The sequence below is a fragment of the Eublepharis macularius genome, chromosome 12 (genome assembly GCF_028583425.1).
Source record: "Eublepharis macularius isolate TG4126 chromosome 12, MPM_Emac_v1.0, whole genome shotgun sequence".
Lineage (NCBI taxonomy): Eukaryota > Metazoa > Chordata > Lepidosauria > Squamata > Eublepharidae > Eublepharis > Eublepharis macularius.
This window is the reverse complement of record NC_072801.1, coordinates 29,740,406-29,762,269: the sequence shown is the minus strand read 5'-3', so window position 1 is coordinate 29,762,269 and position 21,864 is coordinate 29,740,406. Positions and strand designations below refer to the sequence as shown.

The 21,864-nt window shown below is 47.5% G+C and overlaps 1 protein-coding gene across 3 annotated transcripts in view; it reads right to left on the bottom strand.

Annotated features, from left to right (window-relative positions):
• Positions 1-1,318: 1,318 nt before the first annotated feature.
• SRL (sarcalumenin) overlaps positions 1,319-21,864 on the bottom strand; it is a 30,480-nt gene continuing 9,934 nt past the window's right edge. For 2 of the 3 annotated variants that reach the window (XM_054993249.1, XM_054993251.1), the window contains exons 2-8: positions 18,379-19,560; positions 15,434-15,532; positions 13,353-13,448; positions 11,497-11,532; positions 8,388-8,504; positions 5,885-6,118; positions 1,319-3,788 (exon numbers count right to left, since the gene is read on the bottom strand). In XM_054993249.1, the coding sequence (XP_054849224.1) occupies positions 2,977-3,788; positions 5,885-6,118; positions 8,388-8,504; positions 11,497-11,532; positions 13,353-13,448; positions 15,434-15,532; positions 18,379-19,560 (2,576 nt within the window). In that variant the 3' untranslated portion in view covers positions 1,319-2,976. The remainder of the gene's footprint in view (positions 3,789-5,884; positions 6,119-8,387; positions 8,505-11,496; positions 11,533-13,352; positions 13,449-15,433; positions 15,533-18,378; positions 19,561-21,864) is intronic. The other variant, XM_054993250.1, reaches the window with a different exon arrangement.

Below are 21,864 nucleotides of genomic sequence, written 5' to 3'. Positions count from 1 at the left end.
TTTTCAAGAGGTTCCGGAACTCTGTTCCACCACATTCCAGCTGAAAAAAAGCCCTGCTTATAGCCCTATACAAAGCCTGTGACAGTGTGGATTTTACACCACACTGCATCCATCTAGTTTGTTGCTTGGTTCTTAAATTGCACCCTAAACTGAGCAAATCATAAAGAATGTAGAAAACAATCCAGTCTCACTTGCATGTGACCTGTAAGATGCTGTGATTTGTAAAAGCAGACGGCACATATATAATAATAATAGTAACATTCATTTCTATACCGCCCTTCAGGGTAGCTTAAAAGGCACTCAGAGTGGTCTACAAAGTATGTTGTTATTATCCTCACAACAATCACCCTGTGAGGTGAGTGGGGCTGAGAGAGCTCTGGAAGAGCTGTGTCTGACCCGTCACCCAATTGGCTTCAAGTGGAGAAGTGGGGAACCTAGTTCTCCAGATTAGAGACCCACCACTCTTAACCACTATACCAAACTGGCTCTCTATGAATATGAGAATGCTCAAGGCCCTTCAAAGAGGCAGCAGACTACACAAGAAAAAGGTGAACAGGAAGAAAGGGGCTCATCTGAACATACTTTGAGCCGCTACTTTCAGCAGCAGTTCTCGTTTCTGTTGCATTAATTGCAGAGACAAAAATGAAGGATCATTGACAGGCACAGAAAAGAGAACCTGGTTTGGAGAAAGCACTGCAGGGTAGGTGGGAAGCAGATAGTGAGAGAAGAAAAATGGAGGGAGAAGCTAATATACAAAGAGGAATGGAGGAGGAGGAGGAGGCAACTCTCAGGCAGCCTGAAGCTTCTCTCATGTCTACAATGCTCTGGACATGAGTCCACATAATGCTGCTTTGATGGCTTAGCTGTTCCCATCCCCTTTGTGAACGCCACACTTATCCACCCCTCACTCTGTTCTTGACATGAAGCCAAGCCATTTAGAAGGCCCGGCAGCCAGTCTTCAGTACCCCACATTGTCCTGCTGAAGACTGATGTCCCCCAAGTCAGGGGTGGCATCAACTATATTTACAGCACAAGTGAGGTTCCAGAAAAGGTAAGCTGGGGCCTTACGTACTCCTGCAAGGAGGTGGAGATAGAAGCTCCACATTTCTAGAACAGCCAACTGGTTCCTAAAGGCACCATTGACTGGTTATGGTAAGTTAATGTTCCAGCATGAATGGGTGGTTCTTGGCCTTGTAGGGCTTGTGGGGTCAGCTGGGCAAATACCAGCTGCCTGTAGCCTTCAGACTGCAGGGAATAGAGGCTTAAGCCCCAGCACCATTTTCCCAAACTGAAAATGGTGCTGGGGCTTAAGCCTCTATTCCCTGCAGTCCAAATTCAACTGATGACCATGCATGCCCAAGAATAAAGTTCCCAGTGAAGAACTCCCAGGTCATGTGTATGGACAGTCCACATGTCCACCACGTGGACTTGGTAACTTATGAATGAGCCCTAATTCTTTTAAACTCATATTTTGTAGGTAGATTGTGGCACGTTCCTCTTCTGAACTGTTGTTCTTGAGCAGGACTACCTTTCTATTCTTTTAAAGTTCCAGTTTTCTGAGCAACAAACTCAATCAACATTCCCCAGTCCTTTGTTTTGTATTTTCTCCTTCCCTTCTAGTTATAATTAAGCAGGGTGCTTAATTATACCTCACTTGGCCTTTCTTGCATTTAGGTTGATAATGCTTCTCAAGCATTTTATAACAAAGCTGGAAGTCATTCTCTTTGCTTGCCCCCTTTCCAGCCTGAATGTACTTACTGCCTATCACAACTGCCCCATTCACATTTTGAGTTTGTTCTGATTGCTGCCATCACCAGCTTCACTAGCCCAATATAACCTAGCAAAAGAAGAGTGGGCCCGTGACTTTTCTTTACCACCTATGCAGGAGCTGACATCAGTTCTAACTTAAAGAACAGTCTCTTGCCCTGTTATGTGGTAGGGAATGGGGACAGACTGACAATTGTAAAGCTAAAGCAGATAAAATGTATTTTGGAGTAGGTTACAAAGCCCAGTTTTAGTCTACAGTAAGAAGCTTGGAAAAAACAGCAGCAGTGAACAAGAAACTGGGAAACAGGAGACTCCCAGCAGTACAAAGACCCTCAGACACAAGCAAACATGCAACATGACCTTGTGAACATGTTGCATTCTATTGGAGGAGGTACTAAGACTCACAATTTCATCTTTATATCAGTGGATTCCTGTGTTCATACACCCTCCAGCCCCAGCTGAACTCACTAAAATGTGCTTCCAATGACATCTTCTGAATGTGCCTGAACTCCTATTTGCACCAGAGTATTTCTCTTTTTGTTCCAGGTGTCTATATGAGTTTCTTTTTTTAAAAAAAGCCTTTGTACTTACATATAGGGACACTAATGAAAGGCAGGATGGATTCTGTCTGCCTAGGGTAGGGATCATAGATGCACAGGAGAAGGCTTAGATGCAGCCAGGGGAGGGACATGCTCATGAAAAGTAAGAGCGGCTGGCTGGCAGGGCCCCAAAAGAAAGGTTGGGTTTAGCAATAGATTCTGTAGTCCTTAACCCCGTGTGCAATAGGCATAAGATGCCATAGAAACTGATTTCACAGGTTGTGAAAGAGTAATGATTGTACTTTCCCTGGTGTCCTTTCTCACAACTTGCTCACTACATTCCTTCTCCCAGTGTGCTGATGAGTATATGCAAGGGCAGGCAACATCTTCCACAGACACAGCCCACCCTTTGTACCAAGAGCTTTCTATATTGCCTCCCACTTAAAACAACAGATAATAAAAAGTCAGGAATTCACAGTGTTTTTGTTCTCTTCCCCAGGTGCCCCCCAACCTCCCTGCAATTGCTGCCAGGGACTCCAACTCCTTGTATGTTATCTCTTGCCAGTGTGGTATTGAAAGGGTTAACAAACCTTAGCTTCTTGGACAGATAAGACATAAGCTCATTCACCAAAAGGAGCAAAGGAACAGGAGGTTACACTGAATAGCCCTGTTAATGTTTCTTGTAACGGTTCTTTGGAGTTTCCCCACAGCCTGTTGTGTCACAGGAGAGGATGCTGGGCTTTTTCCCCAGGCCTACACTCCCTAAGAGATCAGGTAGCTCATGGGTTATGGCCCTCTCGATCTTCTCCAGGAAACAGCCTCCCATGTAGGAACACTGCTGAGCGAGAAGCTTGAAGGAGCTGATAGGGTTGATCCCAAAGAAGTCCTTGTAGGCCTCACGATTGGGGAGATCAAACTTGCTGACGTTGGTCTTGGCCAGAATAGACTTAAAAATGTAGAATTTGTCTGGATCCTCCACTATGTCTTTGAACACCAATTCTCCATCACTGAAAAAGGTCATTTTTTCCTTATAGGTTTGCAAATAACGATCAACTAGAAGTGCATGGATGCGAACCCTAATGGCGTGTTGGCGGATGAAGGCAATCTTGTTCTCCAGCCTGTTTTCAATCACCTGGTTAAGGTCTTCAAGGAGTGAGATCTCCTCTTTTAGGAAAAGGTCTCTGTGAGTGTCTGGTTGGTAGTCCAGAGGCCAAAAGGAGCTGACATAGACCCTAGGAGGCTCAGTGACATTGATCAGTGGGGCCAGACTCCAAAATAAGGCCCCGTACACTCGCATAAGCTCTTGAGTGGCCAGGCTGTCTGCTTTGTTCAGAATTATTCTAATCTGAGATTCACGGCCCTTCAACTGGCGGAAAAGCATTTCTAGCTCCAGTCCCACATCCAGCTTTGTGGGGTCAAAGACTACGAAAATAAGGTCAGCCCTGTCGATGAACCACTGGCAGACATCATTGAATGGGTAGCCTGTGGAAAAGGGGGAAGAACGAAATCATGTTAGTGTTCAAAGGATGCCCGACATCTAGCTCATGATCAGTTTGGCACATGAAGAGGTCTAGCCAGCATTAGTTCTACATCATGGGAACTCAGTCTTCTCTGCCCCTAACACTAAAGTGAAAAATCCACCATTCTATTGGCAATCCTCCACTTGAAGCCCGCTGTGGGTGACCGTCACAGCTTCTAGGAGCTCTCTCAGCCCCACCCACCTCACAGGGTGTTTGGTGTTGAGGATAATAATAACATACTTTGTAAACCGCTCTGAGTGGGTGTTAAGTCATCCTGAAGGGCGGTATATAAATTGAATGTTGTTATTGTTGTTGTTATTAATCATCCCTTAGTTGGATCGTTAGACCACAAGGGAGAAACTGAAATGCAGAAGAGATAAAAAGTAATGAAACTATTTGGTCAAATCTTGTCTTACTGATGTATATTTCATAAAGAAGGCCCTGAATTAGGTGAATAAATGATTTGTGTGACTGTCTGCCTGGAAAGTGGGAAAATAAATATAAGTATTTTCAGCTATTGACAACGTTCACATGAGAGTGTCACCAAACTTCATGTATTTAATATATACCTAATGCTATGAAACCGGTAATTTTGCAAAGTGACCTCTGCATCAGTGGCATTCTGCTGTGGTTCTTCATGCTTTTCTGTGTATGCTTTTCTATAGCCCAACAAGGCTGTGCCTTTTTACAGTTTCACGATGTATTCAAAGCCCACATTTTTCACTCAGGCATTTTTAAAATGCATGAATATTTCTGTTGAACGTTTAATTTGGTCTCTGTGGAATCAAATACTATATTATACTACGTTATACTATGTTGTTGTTATATGACATTATCACAGTTCATCAATGTTTGGGTTGGAATTTTTTGGTCCTCTGCCGACTTGGATTTTAAACAAGAATCTAAGTGAGGTATCATCTTAGTATGTGGTATGTTCCAAGTAGGGTGGCTGTTTACAATTGTCCATTTGTTATCCTGTCTATGCCAATAGCACCTAGATGTTTAGTTAATCCTTTTGGAATTGCACCTAGCGCTCCTACTGGAATAACTGTTGTATGTTTCTCCCAGAGATGCTGAACTTCAAATTATACATCTTGATATTTTGTTATCTTTTCAATCTCCTTTTCTTCCATTTGATTTTTTAAATTATTATTATTATTTGAATTACATGCAACACAATCAATAATAAATAAAGACCGCATGTTATCATTGATTGGCCTTGCTGAGCTGATACAAGTTTCCACCCAAGACCTAAGTATATCAGCCAGGTATCGGTGCAATATGTACGCTGTTCCAAGTAACACCGTCTTTTGCAGTTCTCTGGGTGTTACGTCAGAAAGCTGCAGTTATTATTGTTATTGTTATTAACAACATTAGAGTCTGCCTTTCTCACTGTTACTCAAGGTGAATTATACAGTGTAAGACAGGTATAATCAACAGCTGAGATGAACAAAGCAATAAGATAGAAATCTGAAAATAGAGCTAAAAACCAAGCATAAGTTTATTTAAACATGACATGTTAAAACAATACGGAAGTTACATAGTAGCATACTTACAGCAAGAGACACTACACAGTAATATAGTCCCTATTCCTTTACCAAAGCATCTTTCTGAACTATTTCCTTACATTACAGACCTCTTAAATATAAACACACCAGAAGTGTCTAAAATTTGCTCTCCATGCTTTATCAGGAATATCTAGACGTACAACTCCTGCTCATGTGCACCTTCACAGATCTACAACACTCTTGAGTATATGCATAAACAGATGTGTGGCCCATGCTAGGAAGGAGGTTATTATAGTAGAAGGGAACCTTGAGATGCCTGAGTGACTTCCTGAGTTGTGCCTGCTTCATGAATTCTTAATGAATTTAAATCCGAATTAAGTATTTAATCCTGAAATTAGTGTCATTTTTGACCATTTTAAAAAATGATTGATTGAGATATTGATATTGTAGGAGTCTAATGTCAGGATAGGGCTTCTGCTGTCTCTCATTTTACCTTCCTCTTTACCTTCCTCTCAGGGGCCCTCTGAAAATTCAAAGAGTAAAGCATTACCTCGTTCTTGCTGCTTCCGATTCTCAATGATCCCGGGGGTATCCACAAAGGTAACCCTCTCCAAAAGCTTATGAGGGACCTCAATTCCAATCAGCTTCTCCAGAAAGTTCTGCCCAAACTTCTCAAGTGGTGAAAAGGAGCGAGCACTATCAGCAGCCATCACAATGCCTTCAATAGTCTTGAGCTTCGGGCCATGCATGATGACGGTGAACTCTGAGGTGGTTGGCTCAGCTCCTGTTCAAGGAGGAGGCATGTGTGGGTTAGGAAACCAAAAATTGCAAATACTCAGCGGCCTCGGGGCCCAAGTAATTCTCACAAGGGATTTTTTTAAAAGCAGTCCTCACTTCAAACAGATTGTGAAGGAATGGACTCCTAAGCCCTGTTCCCTCAGCTCCTCAATTCTGACTGAAAACATCACAGCCATCCCAAGTCTCTGCTCAGTGCTGACTACCAGAGAGTACCAAACCAAACTGCATAATAGCTGCTGCCACCAGCAAATCTGAGAGTATCTCCTGCTGAACAGACTTGTACATCTAGCACTCTGTAACTGCATTGCCATTTAGAAGCTCTGACTCGTTGCCACGTCTCCCATTTCACTCCTACAACCTAGCACGGAGGCAATCTATCATAATAAGACTGGATAGGTGTGGTGTTTCTACAGAGATCAGGCTTAGAGCATTCAAAATATAAGAACCTTAATAAACAAAAATTTTAAAAGTATACACGGTCTTTTCAAGCATGAGGCTGAGCAAGGATAGAAAGAAAAAGTGAAAACACACAATTCTTTCACCCTACGTTCAGCACTTACCATAAACAATGTTTAACTAGGATAGTTAAATAATTCTTGAAGGTGCAGCATTTAAATGTTCATCATTAACTTAGTTCTTAGAGTTGGAACTTCTCACCATTATCCCTGGCTGCGTGGACAAGATGGAGTCACCAGGCGAAGATTTATTCCTTTATGACTTGACCCTCCCTGGCCAAGAGACAAGGGAGGGTCAAGTGTCCTGAGAATTTATACTCTGGGAGTCTTCCCCACCCCACATCTTTCTGATCTTCCTGTCTCAAGAGGAAGAAATTACATGTCTCTGTGACATTCTAGCAAGGTGTAAGATGGTAAACTTATTTTTCTACTTCAGTTAGAAATATCAGCATCGGTAAGCACTAAAGCATCTTGTGCTTGGGGCTTGATGGACCATCCCCTGCCCCCTCCTTTCTGCCAACTTTGAGTTTGCAGACATGTTTCAACTCATGAACAGTTGTAGTCCCAATGGTTGAATTATGGGGGTGGATTTTAGGGTGGAGGGCATTTCACACAAGCAAGTGTTTTTATCCCCCATCCCTTATCTTGTGTTCCAAGTGGCTTGGGACAAAGTATCTAGATGAAATTAAGGGACCATTCACCTGCTTTTGTAGATCCCATTTTCCATCATGAGATGAAGGGCATTTCTCAACTATGCATGACAGAAGCCTGTGGCCATCACCCTTTTGGGCTTGTGCCCTGGGCAGAGGATGATGCAACAACTGGAGACAGGCAGCCCTTCTCTGGAGGCTACATGTGCCACAGCTCTAGGGCTAGGTTGATTCTAAATGCACAGTATGCAAGGATCCCATTTGACCCGCCATCTTGGATGTAAAAGGAAGCCCATTTTGCTAAGCTTGATTAATTCCACTCCGAGGTGGAATTACTTGACTGGCTAATTTAATTCAGACATTTGCTGCTGGGCTGAGACTGGGGATCAAAAGGGCCAGGAAGTGAAGGAGGGATGGAGGAGGAAAAGAGGGAAAGGTCAATCCTGCTCCAGTTAATTGGCTTCAAGCAGAGAAGCCAGACAGAGCACATTCCTTTTGCTTACTAACTATGATTCTGTCTAGGGCTGCCAACAAGCCTAGGGGGAAGTGTCCTGTCCCTTTAATAAAGGCTTGAAGTGTAGAAATGGACAGGTGAAGCTTTTCATGGCACAGAGATAAAAAATATCCCATTAAGCCTTATTAAAGGGACGGGCCATTTTTTTTTCTCCTGGAAGTTAGTAGCCCTAGTTCGGTCTGCCAAGTGGCAGAGTGGTCAGCCCCTGGGAATCCTTCAGGCTCAAGCCGGACCCTCACTCTGGCAGTAGGGGGAAGGCCAAGCCATCAGAGATAAGGGAGAGAAAGCTCTGATAGTCCCTGCTAGAGGGACTGTCCCACGAGTGAGTCCAGGAGGGTGTGTTCTCTAGCCCAGATACAAGAAACAGAGCAGCAAGAAGAACATTCTACTCCATGGAGGCAGAAAGGGTATTAGGCTAGGCTCCCACCAGCCATTCTGGAGGCTGTAGATACTGCCTGTCAATCACAAGGGCACCAATGCTGTCTACTGCCTGGGTGCACACAGCCTAGGCCCCATGATCAGACCTGGAAATTCTCAACTCAAACTGTGGGCCCTTTTGCCATGGTGGACAGGAACAAGCCATGGGTATCTGAGACTAACAGGAAAGGCACAAGAAGACCTGGAAGGTGCTACTACCTGTATAGAGCTGGTAAGGTGTATCATCTAGTCCCAGCAGATAGTTTATCATGGTGGATTTGCCAACACTCCATGGCCCCAGGAACAGCACCATTGGCTTGGAAGTAATCTCTCCATCTGTAAGGAAGAGAGGAACGATGATTTCAGAGGGACCCCTCTGACTTTCTTCAGAGAGGAGTCAGTCCCTGTATCTGGATGCTCCAAGCCCACAGGAACATTCATCAGCCCAACCAGCCCTTCCAAGGGGCAATGCAAGCCATGGAAGAGGGCTCAGTGATCCTGACATTGTGGGATAAAGGGATGCACACACAAGTTCACCAGCAGCTAGCCATCCAGCATGCAATAGCAGGAACAGCCCCATCTGTCAGGGTCCCTGTTAGCTATACTAACCCTTCCCAGAGTTGCCAGTCTCTAGATGTGGCCCCTAAAGTGCCCTTCTGTCCCCTTCAATCCAGCAATGGCTACCCACCACAAAAGACCCAGACTTGCCACACTTACATTATTTCTTGACAAGTGTGTTGTAGCATAAGAAAGTGTGCATGTATTTATTTTGCTAGTTGTGTAAACAGGTAGAACCTACCACTATTTAGGGCTCCTTATATGGTGAAATGGACACAAGGAGATTATCATACAAGTTGGGGGGACACATGGAGTGCATACCACTTGGGGCCAGGGCTCAGTAGTGGCTGAGCGTCCGCTTTGTATACAGAAGGTGCCACATTCAACACCCTGCATCTCCAGTTAAAGGGGATCAAGTGGTAGATGATATGAAAGACCTCAGCCCGAGAACCTGGAGAGTGGCTGCCAGTCAGAATAGACATGACTGACCTTGATGGACCAAGGGTCTGACTCATTACAAGGCAGAGAGTTCTGCATAGAACTGGCATCACCTCAAAAGACTGGCTTACAGGGTATTTCCTGGGGACTGTGTGTCTGCAGAGTAAAGCTTACCACAGGACAGGCATCAGATTCGCAACCACAAAGGTCAGAAAAGCCAATGGAGAATGTAGCCTTCTACCAGGTCTTCAGAGTGGCGTGCTTGTAAAGAAGGGCCTTGTGGAGAATGGCAGTGCAACCCCGAACTCAGCCTTCTTTAGGCCGTGCTTGGTCCAGCAGAGATGAGAGATTCTTGATGTGCTTAAGCACACCTTTACTCTTGAAGTGGAATGCAACCAAGGTGCACATGGAGATATGAGCACACTCTACCTTTGCTACAACTAGACATTTGGTTTATGCATTTATTTAAGACTAGCAACAGAGCCTATTGTGTAAAAAAACAGAACGGGCTCTAGGGTCTTGGGAGGGTCTTGGGAAGGCCATGCGGGCCGCGGAGGTGGCAGGGATCTCTGCCCCCCACCCCCCGCTGCAGCCTTCTTAACGCCTCCATGGTGTGGTGTGATGAGCCTCCTCTCTGCTGCTGCCATGGTGGCAAGGCCACTCACCAGGCCGCTGTGCTGTGTTGCCTCTACAGCTCCTCAGAAGCCTGACACAGGTGGTAGGGAGGCCTGGCGCTGCCCTACCAAGACCCCGCAGCAACCACGGCTGCCAATGACTCACTTCTTATCCTGGTGCAGGCACACCCATAGACCCCTCAGTGCGCCTGTGCCAGGATAAGAAGTGAGTCATCAGCAACATGGTTAGTCTTTTATATCTTAGGATATAATGCACATGCATGTCTATTTAGTATTCATCTAGTTTACTCAGCTTTTTCTTCCATTTTGGGAATTCAAAGCATCTTACAAAATTAATTACACAAAACAGAATACATACAGCCTAACAGACTCTCAATATATGCTTAAAGCCAGTAGTAAGCCTCAAGGCCAAGAGCCCTTGAGCTGTTGTCAAAGGGCCATCTCGAGGCTTTAAAAAGCACTAGAAGTAAAGGAGGGACAAATGCTCAAAACAAGTCTTAACCCAGCTGAATTTGAATCTCCCCATTCTTTCTCCTCCAGTGAATAACTGGACATACCCACACTGCTCGCTCGACTTCCTGTACATGTGGACAAGTGTACACAGATACAAATATATACATACATAAATATATATGCACATATATATATGCGTGCATGTGTGTGTGCACGCATGTATGTTCTTGCCCAAACATATTGGGGCAAGAAATGATGGGAGCCACCTATAAGCTGTGCAGAGACCGCCTTCAAATAGCTTTGCAGAAAAGGTTAGCAGCAACAGCAACAGCACTTCTTCCTCCAGTATCTACAGTCAGTCTCCTTCTTATGAAAGAGGTACTAAGCAGCATTCTGGCCAACTCGAGGAAGGAAAGGGTAGAGCTGGACTATTATTTTCACAAATTCAAGACAACATGCCCACTTGGAACTCTACAGGGACCTTGGCTTGCTCACTCACTTCAGGCGCTAATAGGTTGCATATTCTACCTTTCCATTTGTTTCACTATCTCATTTCATCTTGTATTAGGTTTGATATTTATGCTGCTTTGCTGTTGTTGGTTGGGAATGTCTCACGTCCACTTTGAGTGAGCTTATTTCTCTTGGTTTTATACCAGTTCTCCTTACAACAACCCCCAGCCCCACCCCTTTCTGCTGGGTGTTTAACCTGGTCTAATGGTTGTACACTTCTATGCATCCGAGGATGTGAGCTCTGATTCACAAAAGCTCATGTGGAAATAAATCTTGTTAGTCTTTAAGATGCACCTGTGTCATTTTGCTACAACAGACTAACATGGCTACCCCTCTGGAATTATCCTCAATTAACCCCATCAATGAACTTCCTCGCTCAGCTGGGCTTCGGGAACTGCTCTGAACTGGGGCCAAAAGACCCAAAGACAAGATGGCACTGTTTGGCACCTGCGCCTGTCCTTGTAGGCAGCAAAAAGTAGTTTCCTTGCTATACAGTAAGACATGCAGGCCTAAGATAACCTTCTCTAACTGCTCCCATTTCCACTCAAAGGGAAGAGGGACCCTCCAAACACAACACAGCATTCTGTGTCAGAAACAAGAGCTCGTGGGAAGGATGTGCTGCCGGCTACAGGAGAAAGGAGGGTTGGCCACTGATTTCTCTTCTTTTAGCCAGTGGTGACAGGCTACCTGGGAGGAAATTAATTGGCATGCAAGTAACAGGCAGCTGTACCCACCTGTGGCTGAAGAGCCCAAGGTGCGTCCAGGGTAAGCTGGTAGGCAGGAAAAGGGTCAGGAAGAGAAAAAGCCACATGAGTAGGAAAGGGTCAGAGGGGAAATGCTTGGTTAGGTGTCAGTCAAGCAGTACTGAAGATGGGCTGCAGCTTTCTTCAAGAAAGAAAGCAGAACTGGTGGATGATCCCAGCACCTTCCCCTCCCCTCTCCTCCCAGGACTGGGATAAGGAACACCACCCACCAGCACAGTCAGCTCATGCACCAAAACTGGATTTCCCACAGGAATCTACATGCAAAGCCCATCCTGAACCCATGGGTGTGGGCTGCATTCACTCCTGCACACCCTTGCAGGCTGAGGCACACTCAACAGGTGCTGTCCCACAGAGACAAGTGAACGGGAAACAGCAGGGGAGCAAAAGATGCGTTGCTAAAAATCCAGTGGGAAAAGAAACCCTCGCAAGAAACTCATCCCTGAGGGATGCTGCTTGACTGACACGTTTGAAGGCTGCCCCTGCAGGCACCAGTCATGGCTGGGCCTCTGCAGGCCTGACCTCTGCCAGCCCTTTGGCCAGTGGGGAAAGGCTACCTGTGAGGGGTTTCATTAGCAAGCAACATGGCAGCCATACCAACCTGTGGCCTCAGTGTCCAGAATAAGCTGGTACCTTGTACTGGGGAGGCACGGAAGGGCCATGGGGGTTGTGTCAGTCATAACAGGAATGTGGCATTACGCCTCCAAATGCTGGCTAGTCCCATCTTCTGCTTTCCAACTTTCCTGACTGCCATCGCTATGGCAAAGGCCCCTGTCTTCTCTTTGCAGGGCATGGCTGCTTCTCTCTGCCCCTTTCCCAGCATCAAGAAGGGAAGCAGGAGCTGGAGAGCACCTCCTTGGCATGCAGAAGGTCCCAGGTGATCCAAACAGTGGGATCTTCAATTAAAGGATCTTGGGGGGCAGCATGTAAGAAAGGCCTTGTTCTGCATGAGACCTCTAGTGCCAGGCACAGGGTAGGCAATGGGGAGCGAAATGGGCAAGAGGACTGACTCCGCAAAAGGCGGTTTCTTACGCTCCAGGTCCTAGTCCTCACTGCCATTGGCTCTACTCAATCTCCCTTATTCAATGCTGCGTAAGTTCAATTGTTCCTTTCTGCCACCATCCACCCTCACCACTGTTTTCTGCTTCCTCTACTGCCTACACTACAGCTTTAAAACTGGTTTAACGGGCATTCCTGTCCCCAAAGAATCCTGGGAGTTATAGTTCTATGAAGAGAGTCCAGAGATCTTCATTACCTTCACCAGACTATGGACGTGTTTTCTGCTCTCAAACAACACTAGTTTCCTCTAGCACTTAAGTACTTATCCACAGTGCCAATTTTGCTGCCGGAGTAAATGATCACCATTCACAATTTAGATATTTTCCAAATGAATAAATGCAACTCTCTTGAACAGGTTCTCTGGAGAGGCATTTTTGAAATAAATAGAACAATCCCCAGGTTGCTTCGGAGGAAAGCCATGACATTTAAACAAAGAAAAAGCAGCTCTTACTTTGTAGTGTAAATGATGCCTGAGATGGGTCTGAGCATCTCCAGTGCTGTCTGCAGCGACTGGCTCTAAGAGGATGGCAATGATAAAAGAAGTCACTGCATAAGATGCCAAGAGAGGAACACATTTCTCGATGTGATTCCAGCAGCATCTTTTGTTTCTAAAGTGCACCCCCTGCCGCCCCGCTGCTGCCTCATGGGTTCCTGGCTGTGGTGGACCACGGGCCTCTTTCAGTGGGCTTGGCTGCCCTGTGAGCTCCCCAGCCTTGAGATCTGGCACAACACCATGCCTGTCAGTGCCCCTCCACCCACCCTAGCCTTACCCGTGATTTCATGCTGTCGCAGCTCATTATACTTGTAGGACTGCTCCAGGGGCTTGATTGAGGTGTGGTAGATCTTCCTCAGGCGTTGCAGTGTGGCTGTGATGCAGGAGGAGAGAAACAGGAACAAATCAAAGGCCCAACCTCTGTTCCTTGCACCCAGTAACAGACTAAGGATGAGGCAAAAAAATGCACACACAACTGCCAAGCAGTATTTCTCCTGGCTTGTGTGTTTTCAACAAACACATTGCAGAGAAATCCTTACCAGTACATGATAGAGGCAGGGTAGGCCAGCCCTTTAACCTCCTGGGTAAGTTCCCCGGGTGCGGGGGAAGTTGCCCTGGAAGGCCCTCCCCCATGGCCAGGAACAAGCCGTGCCAGCAGCACTGTAAGTTCCTTTTGGCTTGGCTCTGGGCTGCAGCAGTGGCAACAGCAGGAACGGGGGCAAGCCTACACACGGGTGGCCATCATCTCCTGGGTCCAAGCAGAGCCTGCCACACAGGAGCCATGGTTTTTATTTCTTTATTTCTTTACATTTATATCCTGCAGGCTCAGGGCAGGTTACAACAACAGTAAGACAAACAAATCAAAACACTTTAAACCACAGGTAATCAAATGACAGAAAAAAACTAGCAAAATATGGTGTCTGGCATCCAGCTCCAGGAAGGCTATAATAGAACCATAGGTGCCAGCTACATTGTAGAATTGCCAGGCATATCCAGGGTGGCAGGCTGTAGGGCATGGGCAGTCAGTCAAGAGATATAAATTGCCGACACCTCAACCATAGGCCCAGTGGAACATCTCCATCTTACAGGCCCTGCAGACCTGTAACAAATCCCACAGGGCCCAGATCTCCACTGGGAGAACGTCCCACCAGGCCAGTGCCAGGCCAAGAAAGCTCTGGCCCTAGTTGAGGCTAGGTGGACATCTCTTGGGCCAGGGATCACCAGCAACTGCTAATCCGCAGAGTGCAAGGCCTTCTGGGGAACATAATGGAGGAGGCAGTCCCTCATGAGGGCTGTCTTCACATCCCAGTCTACCCAGGGGAGAGGAGGGGATTTAGCATTGTTTTGAAAAAAGGATCTTCCAGGAAAAAATGCTGCCTCTTTGGGAAGCAGAGCTCTTATGCAGTACTGAGAAGGTATTTTTGATGTTAACAGACATCAAGGCCCAGCCTGCTAGGGAGAAGCTGCCCTTAGAAGGGGAACAAGGAATCACTCGCTCTCTTAGTGCTTCCTATCTATCCCCATTCCCAGTTCCCTGCCTGTGTAGGAGCACATCTGGTCAGCACCCTACATGATGGCATCTGGCATTTCCCTGGTAGATCTGACAGAAGCCAAAGGTCCCTGCAGATGCTTGAATGATTGACCCAACTCTGAGCAAGTCTGGATGACTGCAAATTTGGGATGCACAGTTCCAAGATATTTGCACACAAGGCAACTCTGCCTCAGACAGAAAGGCTACTCCACTTCTACCCCTGCCCTCCTCCTCCAAATGGCTGGGACCTCAGTGCCACTGCAGTCCTGCCCTACCTGAGGTGTTGGCTTCCCTTGTACACCAAGACAAGGGAGACACCGAGTGGCAAAAAATAGCAGAATTGGGGGGGGGGAAGGGTATCATCAGGGTTCCCTGCTCCCAACATACACTCTTCCATGTAAGAAAGCCAGAAAGCTGGAGAAGATTGGAAGAAGCAGTTGAGTCGATCATCCTCCAAGGAAGGGTGGGGCTGAGCCGCTGGGGCTGTCCAGAAGTGGGGGGCGAGGAGGAGGGGGTGCAAGAGGCATCCACCATGTGGATCCAGGCAATGAGGGAGGGGTGGGAACCCTCAGTGGACTGAGGCCGTCTAGAGCTCTGCTGGAATACCTGCCCCATGGCACGCTCTGAAGAAACCTGATGCAGACCCCTTTGCAGGGGGTGTGGGTCTGGCCAGGGCCTGGAGAGGAGAATGCCCAGAAGCCCTGCCCTAGATTCCCTGGGTCAATGGCGGGGTAGAAATGGAATAGGCTACTCAGGTAGGGCTGGAGCAAAGAAGCTTTTCTCTCCCCCCACCCCACCTCACCCCCTCTACCAGCATCTCATAGTACCTGAGTAGTCATCGGCTGGTTTATCCTCCTTCAGCTTCAATGTGCTCTCAATGTGGGACCGATCCCTGGAGGCAGGTTCCCCAGCATCCTCTGCTTCCTCTGCAGAGAGAGGAGAGAGAGCAACTCAGCCCATGGGCCACACAGAGGGGCAAGGACTCGGTGCCAGCTTCCAATAGAGAGGAGGGGGGATCATTTCCACATCATGCTCATTCAAGTCTTTGGCACACTGTGCTGTTTCCCTTGAGCAGACATTCTCCCTGCCCATCCCCAAATGAGGATTTCCACTGATGCCAAGTGTGACTTAAGCTTTGGGTATGGCAAGGGACCAACAGCTGCTGGAGGAGCCATTTTCTAAACTGAGATGCTGCAGCATTCCTCTGTGTGTGTGTGTGTGTGTGTGTGTGTTAGAGAGAGAGAGAGAGAGAGGCAGCAAGTGACACCAGACCTGAGCATGGTAGCCTGAAGGGCATTTTCACCAGAACCTCTTTCGAGGCCTTACCAGATCAAACCCAATGAACTTGTTAAAATGCAGATCAGAAACTAGAATACAGGCTTTTGGAAGTCATGAGCAATTAAGTCCCCTGCTCTTGATTGGGAAATTTTAAAAAGCATGGTCTGAGGTGCTGTGGGAATGCCACTGCTCCAGGAACAAACCCAAAGCTCCCCAGCTTGTGTTTAGAGCCAGTTGATTAAGAAGCATCTCATTCCTCCCTCTGCCCCTCTGGAGCTTCCCTTCCATGACCTACCAGCACAGCTGTTTCTAGGATGTGTATGTTCTTTTGTATACAGAAGGTGGTGGTGGTGAGTGCTGACTAGTTGTAATCAACTTATAGCAACCCCTGCTGAGGTTTTCAAGGCAAGAGACTAACAGAGGTGGTTTGCCATTGTGCCTGTCTCTAAACAGCAACCCTGGTGTTCTTTGGCGGTCTCCCATCCAATTACTAACCAATGCCAACCCTGCTTAAGCTTCTGAGATCTGATGAAATTGGGCTTGCCTGGGATATCCCCCAGCCCCAATCTGCGGCTTCCTCAGTTATGAAAAGATCCCAAGTCACAAGAACAGGATAGACTTCACCTGGCCTGGGGCCTTGGAGCAAGACTGTCCAGAAAGAGTAGCTCAGTGAAGGCAGCTTCATGCATTCATTCATGTGCCTCCTGCTGGGTTTGCAGGTACACTTCTGGCTCTTTTCTAAAACACGGTGCAGATGTGACCTTAAAGGAAAAGGAGGCAGGTCTTCTATTTAACTTCCCCTCACTCTATCCTGAAGCTTCAAGGGGACTGGCTAAGGCAGCATTCCACACACAGGAAAATATGCTGGTCCGTGGGGACACCGGTCCTCCAGTCTAACTTCTGCCGTGTGCTCACTGTGGTCCACAAAAGGCAGGAATCCTCTCGGCCTCACCCATGTTTCCCACCTCTGGAGCACTGAGTCTAGCTGTCACTTCAGAAATCCTCCCATTTCTGTGGCTTGTTGCAGCCCATTGCTTTGGGGATAGCTTGGAATTCACCCGACAAATCCATGCTGAGCACCTGAATCAGATCACCAGCAATATCAAGCATGCACGCATTTATACATTAACCTGTGAGCAATGATGTTGAGCGACTGAGTGCAGATGGGGAAATGCCCCCTTCTTGTGTCTCTCCTCTTGGTACATATCTGTGGACCAACGATACATGCTACTGTGCCTCTTCCACAGAAATATGGTGCCATAACTCTTTCATCACTTGCCTTGACCCAATTCCTTTTACAGTGGGGCTCAGCATGGGTGCTGTGCAGGGTCTGTGTCTGCTAGGAGCTGGGACCAGCCAATCAGACAAGGCTGCAAAGAGCTGGAGAAAGGCCTTCCTTGGTCTCCCAAAATAGATATTAGACTCAGCTCTGGTTACACTTTGGCATCAGCTGTGTGTTCAAGTGCAGTATGCACAAAGGGGCGTCCCTTCCCACTGCCCACCCCCATGCCAACGGCAGGTGATTGTCCAATCCCCGATATGAGGAATTTAAACAACGCTGTTGCAAAGAATTCTTATTGTTCTGCCAGCAACTCCTTCTAGAGGACAGGAACAATTTGAATTTTCAGACCCAAACTGGAAGGCATACATCTCCTGCTTTCCTTGTTCTATGGTATGAAAATCCCATTTTCTAAAAATCCAGAGAAAGCACCCAGAGGATCAAAATAAGACAAAAATCCAGTGGCACTTTAAAGATTAAAAATTATTTCAATATGAGCTTTCAAGGGTCACAGCTCAACAAATCTGAAGTGAGCTGCTGTCACTTACGAAAGCTCATACAAAAATGAATGTTATTAGATGCCAATGAACTTTTGTTTTTATTTTGCTACAAGAGACTAATGCCATCATCCTTAGCGGATCAAATAGATGTGATGAATTCCTGATGTAAGGGTGCTGGAGAAGTTTCCTTGGGGGTTAGAAACTTGGGGTTTAGATTTAAGCCTGTTCCCTTTTGTCTCAGTCTCTGGGTGGAATGTTGAGGTTCCTTATAAGGAATAAATATTAGTAATTTAATAATCAATCATCTGCTGTAGTCAGCTGACCTTGGGTTCAGGCAGGACCTGGGCAGCCATTAAAGAGCCTTGCCAGTTCAGCTTGCACATTATATGTCACCAAAGCGCTCAACTGATCGTCTCTGGAACGCAGACCTAACTGTTCTCAGCCTACCTTCCAACTAGCAAAGGATCTTCTGGGATGTCTACATTTTCTACCTGAAGGAGAGACAACGTGGACACAAACATGCTACACTGCCCTTGCTTATTTTGAAGCTCCAGCTAGCAAATGGAAAATGATTCTGCATGCAGGTGGGTCCTCCCCTATCTAACTCTCAGCAACTACTATCCTCAAGGACCCTCCCCGGATCATGTTAGGGAGTAGACAATGAGAGGACACCCAAGTTAGGCTTGCTGGGAAGTTAGGGACGGGGAGACAGAACCTCTCTGGATGTGCAGAGTACTAAAAACATCAGCTGCCAGACTGGCTGCTTTGGTCACAGCATCCACAGCCAGGGCTGGGCTGGCATCATTAGAGGGTGTCCCATCACTTCTATGGAGGCTGTCCCCATTGCTGGGCAAGCTAGATTCTGCTTCAGCTTCACTGGGGTATCCCTCTTGGGCCTGGAGGTGGGCCCCAGGAACATCTCTGCTGGGTGGATCTTCGCCATCTTCTTCCTCTTCGGAACCTCCTCGGTCCCCAAGGGCAACATCACCTTCCTCCTCTTGAGGAATTTCTTCTGCTGCCAAAGGGACGTCCTTCACTCCAGGTCCTCCTTCTTTCTCCTCAGTGTCTTCTTCCTCATTGGCCAGGGTTGCAAGCATCTCCCGTGCCGTAATGACAGCTTCTTCTTCATCATCTTGATCAGAGCCCACTGCCTCAAAGGACTCAGAGTCCTCCCCAGTTTGACTCTCTGTCCCTCTATCGCTCAGGCTGATGCCCTCCTCCTTTCTAGAACCTTCTCCTTCTGCCACCAGAGGCTCTAGGACTTGCCCCTCTTCAGCGCCCTTCAGTGCGGCCCCAGGTGCCTCCAAGGGACTCCCTGCGGAGGGGCTGACACTTAAGCCTCCTGCCTCAGAGGTACCTCCAGCATCTTGGCCCAGTTCTGTGGGCTGGGTGCCCGGGGTCTCCTGAGGAAACAATTCCTCTCTGGCCTCAGAGGACTGGTGGGGGCTCTCAGAAGCATCTGCACTTCCTCCTGGGTCAGCAGTATCTTTGCTGTGCCCTTGATGCCACTGGGCCCTTTCTCTAGGGGCACCTTCATGTTCTTTCTCCTGAGATTTGCGAGCAGCCTCTCCAAGCAATGCCACCAGCTTTTCCAGGCTTCCTCCCCCTTCTCCTTGCATTTCCATGCTGTGCCCTGAGGCAGGGGCACTCTCTGCTTCCTTTTCTTCTGTGATGGTAGCCTGGACCTCCAGATCAGCACCTGCCTTGGCATAAGGCTGTCCACTTGTACCCTCATGGCTGGCAGAATGCTGAAGGAGGAGTCCCTTCCCAGGAAGTTGAGCAGTGTCTCCATAGAGCATCCTCTCCTTCTGGGCTAGGCTTGGGTCTCCAGGCAACAAGCGGCCCTCGGCCAAGCTGGCAGCCTCTTCTGTGCCATCCGGGGCAGACACTTGCAGTTCTAAATAGTTAGAACATGATCAGTCAGTTTTATCGGCCCCCTTTCTTCAAACAGCCTGTGTTTTTACACAGTGTACATGTGTCTCAGGGCTGAACTCCCTTTCCAATTAAAGTGATGCCGAAGCTGAGGTACATTTTGAGGCTCTTATAAATACATTTGCAATCCACTCCCAACCACCAGGCTTGGAATTTAGCTTGCTTTTCCTGCTGCTATCAATAAACTGTGTGCAAACAGGTGCTGGGAAGGAATCTCTTGTGCTACATAGACAGTGCTGAAGAGTTTCTTAGCAAGCCTCTCAGCCCACCCCATTGCCATCCATTGGGGGGATCACTGGGGGGATCTGTAAGGTTTCTCCCCCCCACACACACACACCAGCAGAGTGAAGAAGACAAAGTTGCTGGAGGCGGGGTAACTATGAGCAGGACAGTGGAAGGCAGAGGAGTTAAAGAGACTGAAATTCCAAATTAGGAAAGACTACAAGTGAAGTCTGTCTTTGGCATATCCACCACACCTTTCCCTTTTCAGATGGAAACAGATCTTTGTTAAGCATTCATGATTTAGTCAAGAGTCCCATACTTGCTTGCCCACTTGACTGAACCCAGATCCAGTTTTTGTCTTCTGAATACAGTGGTAAATATGGCTTCTGTCGAGGCATGTTGCCAGCAGATGTGCCATGGGGACTGACCATGCATAGCTGGACATGGTGGCATATTCACCCCCCAAACCTCTTGGTGCGTCAAGGGACTATCCATATACCAGGACCCTGACGCTAGCACAGAACTCATTATCTCTTTCTTCATTGTCATTTCAGAGGTATGGAGAGCTACAGCATAACACAAGTACTGCAGCTCTCTAGGACACGAGTCCCCAACCTTTTTGAGCACGTGGGCACCTTTGAAATTCTGACACGGGGTGGGTACAAACACAAAATGTCTGCCAGAGGAAGCAGAGGCAACCACAAAATGACTACTTCAGGAAGTAGCACCAGACACATGGAGGATGCCCAAGTGCTGAGAAGAGGGGCGATTTTAAACATACTCATGGAAAGAGGTTTGAGAGAGAGACTAAAACCAACCCCAGGATAGCAGCTACAGCTGAAATCATTGTTTTAACCTGCCCAGTTAATCCAGTCTCCAGTGGCCAATCAGAAGCCCTGCTGGACAAAAGCTGCAGCTGGCTCCACCCAATTTCTAAAAACACTTGGTGGGCATCAGGAAAGATGTCAGCAGGCGCCATGGAACCCATGGGCACCACATTGGCACCTCTGTTCTAGGATGGCTCAAGTTGGCCTCAGGGAGCAACGTGGAGCAGTGGCTTCAGGCAGTGAATTCCAGTTTTCTGCCCTCTGCTATGTCTAGAGAGAATGAGCCCACCCCAGCATGGTTTTGGTGGTCCTATGGAGGGGACTGGCCTCATCAACCTTCCCACCAACAATCATTTCCCATTCTTCAACAAAGTCCCAAAATAAAGCAGTCACAGTCCCACTGCCTGTGTCAGAAAGACCTGCTAGTCAGAGGAATACTCTTTCTGAAGACCCCAAGTGCCAGTTCAAGGCTCTCCCCTTTTGTATGAGGGTACCCTAGTTGAAGGCCTTCTCATTCAACCAAGCCAGAGGGACCACACTTTGAAAGCGGAGCAACTCAGGCTTGCCAAAAGCTAATCTTCCAGACCCTTGTCACTGGGCCTGGCCCTGATTCACAGCACCCGGACTTCCTTCCCATCAGCAAGCAGCAAAAGAGAACCACCCAGAAGTGTGTGTGTGTATGCCTTAAGGGTGGTGGTGGTGGTGAGTGCCCTCACATCACAGCTGACTTATGGTGACCCCTGGCAGGGTTTTCATGGCAAGAGACTTGATTAGGTTAAAGCAGACACCTTCACTTGTGCTTATAAGAAAAGAGTTTGGATCTCTCTTCACCGCCCCCTCACCCAATGGAAGGAGCTAGCTGTTGTACTCTAAACTCACAGAAATGGCCACCCCCTGGAGGCATCTCCATATGGCTGCCTGGTTTGGAGTCTGTCTGATTGAGGGCATCTGGGAACTCCAAGGAGCTGTTTTGCGTCCAACAATGCTGTGAAAGCCTAGCTAGAACTTCCCAGATGGGGTCCTTTTGATGCAGCTCCTCCAAGGCACAACATGGACTTAGCTGCCTTTGGGGCTGACTGGGAGTCAGTCAAGAGGTGGAAGCTGGGAGGGTCCCCAGGGAGGGTCCCAGCAATTGCTCTCTCCCCCTTCTCCTTTTCTGCTGCATTCAAACCAATGACAGGCAAGCAGGAGCCCTGGCACCGAATAGGGCCCAAGAGAGT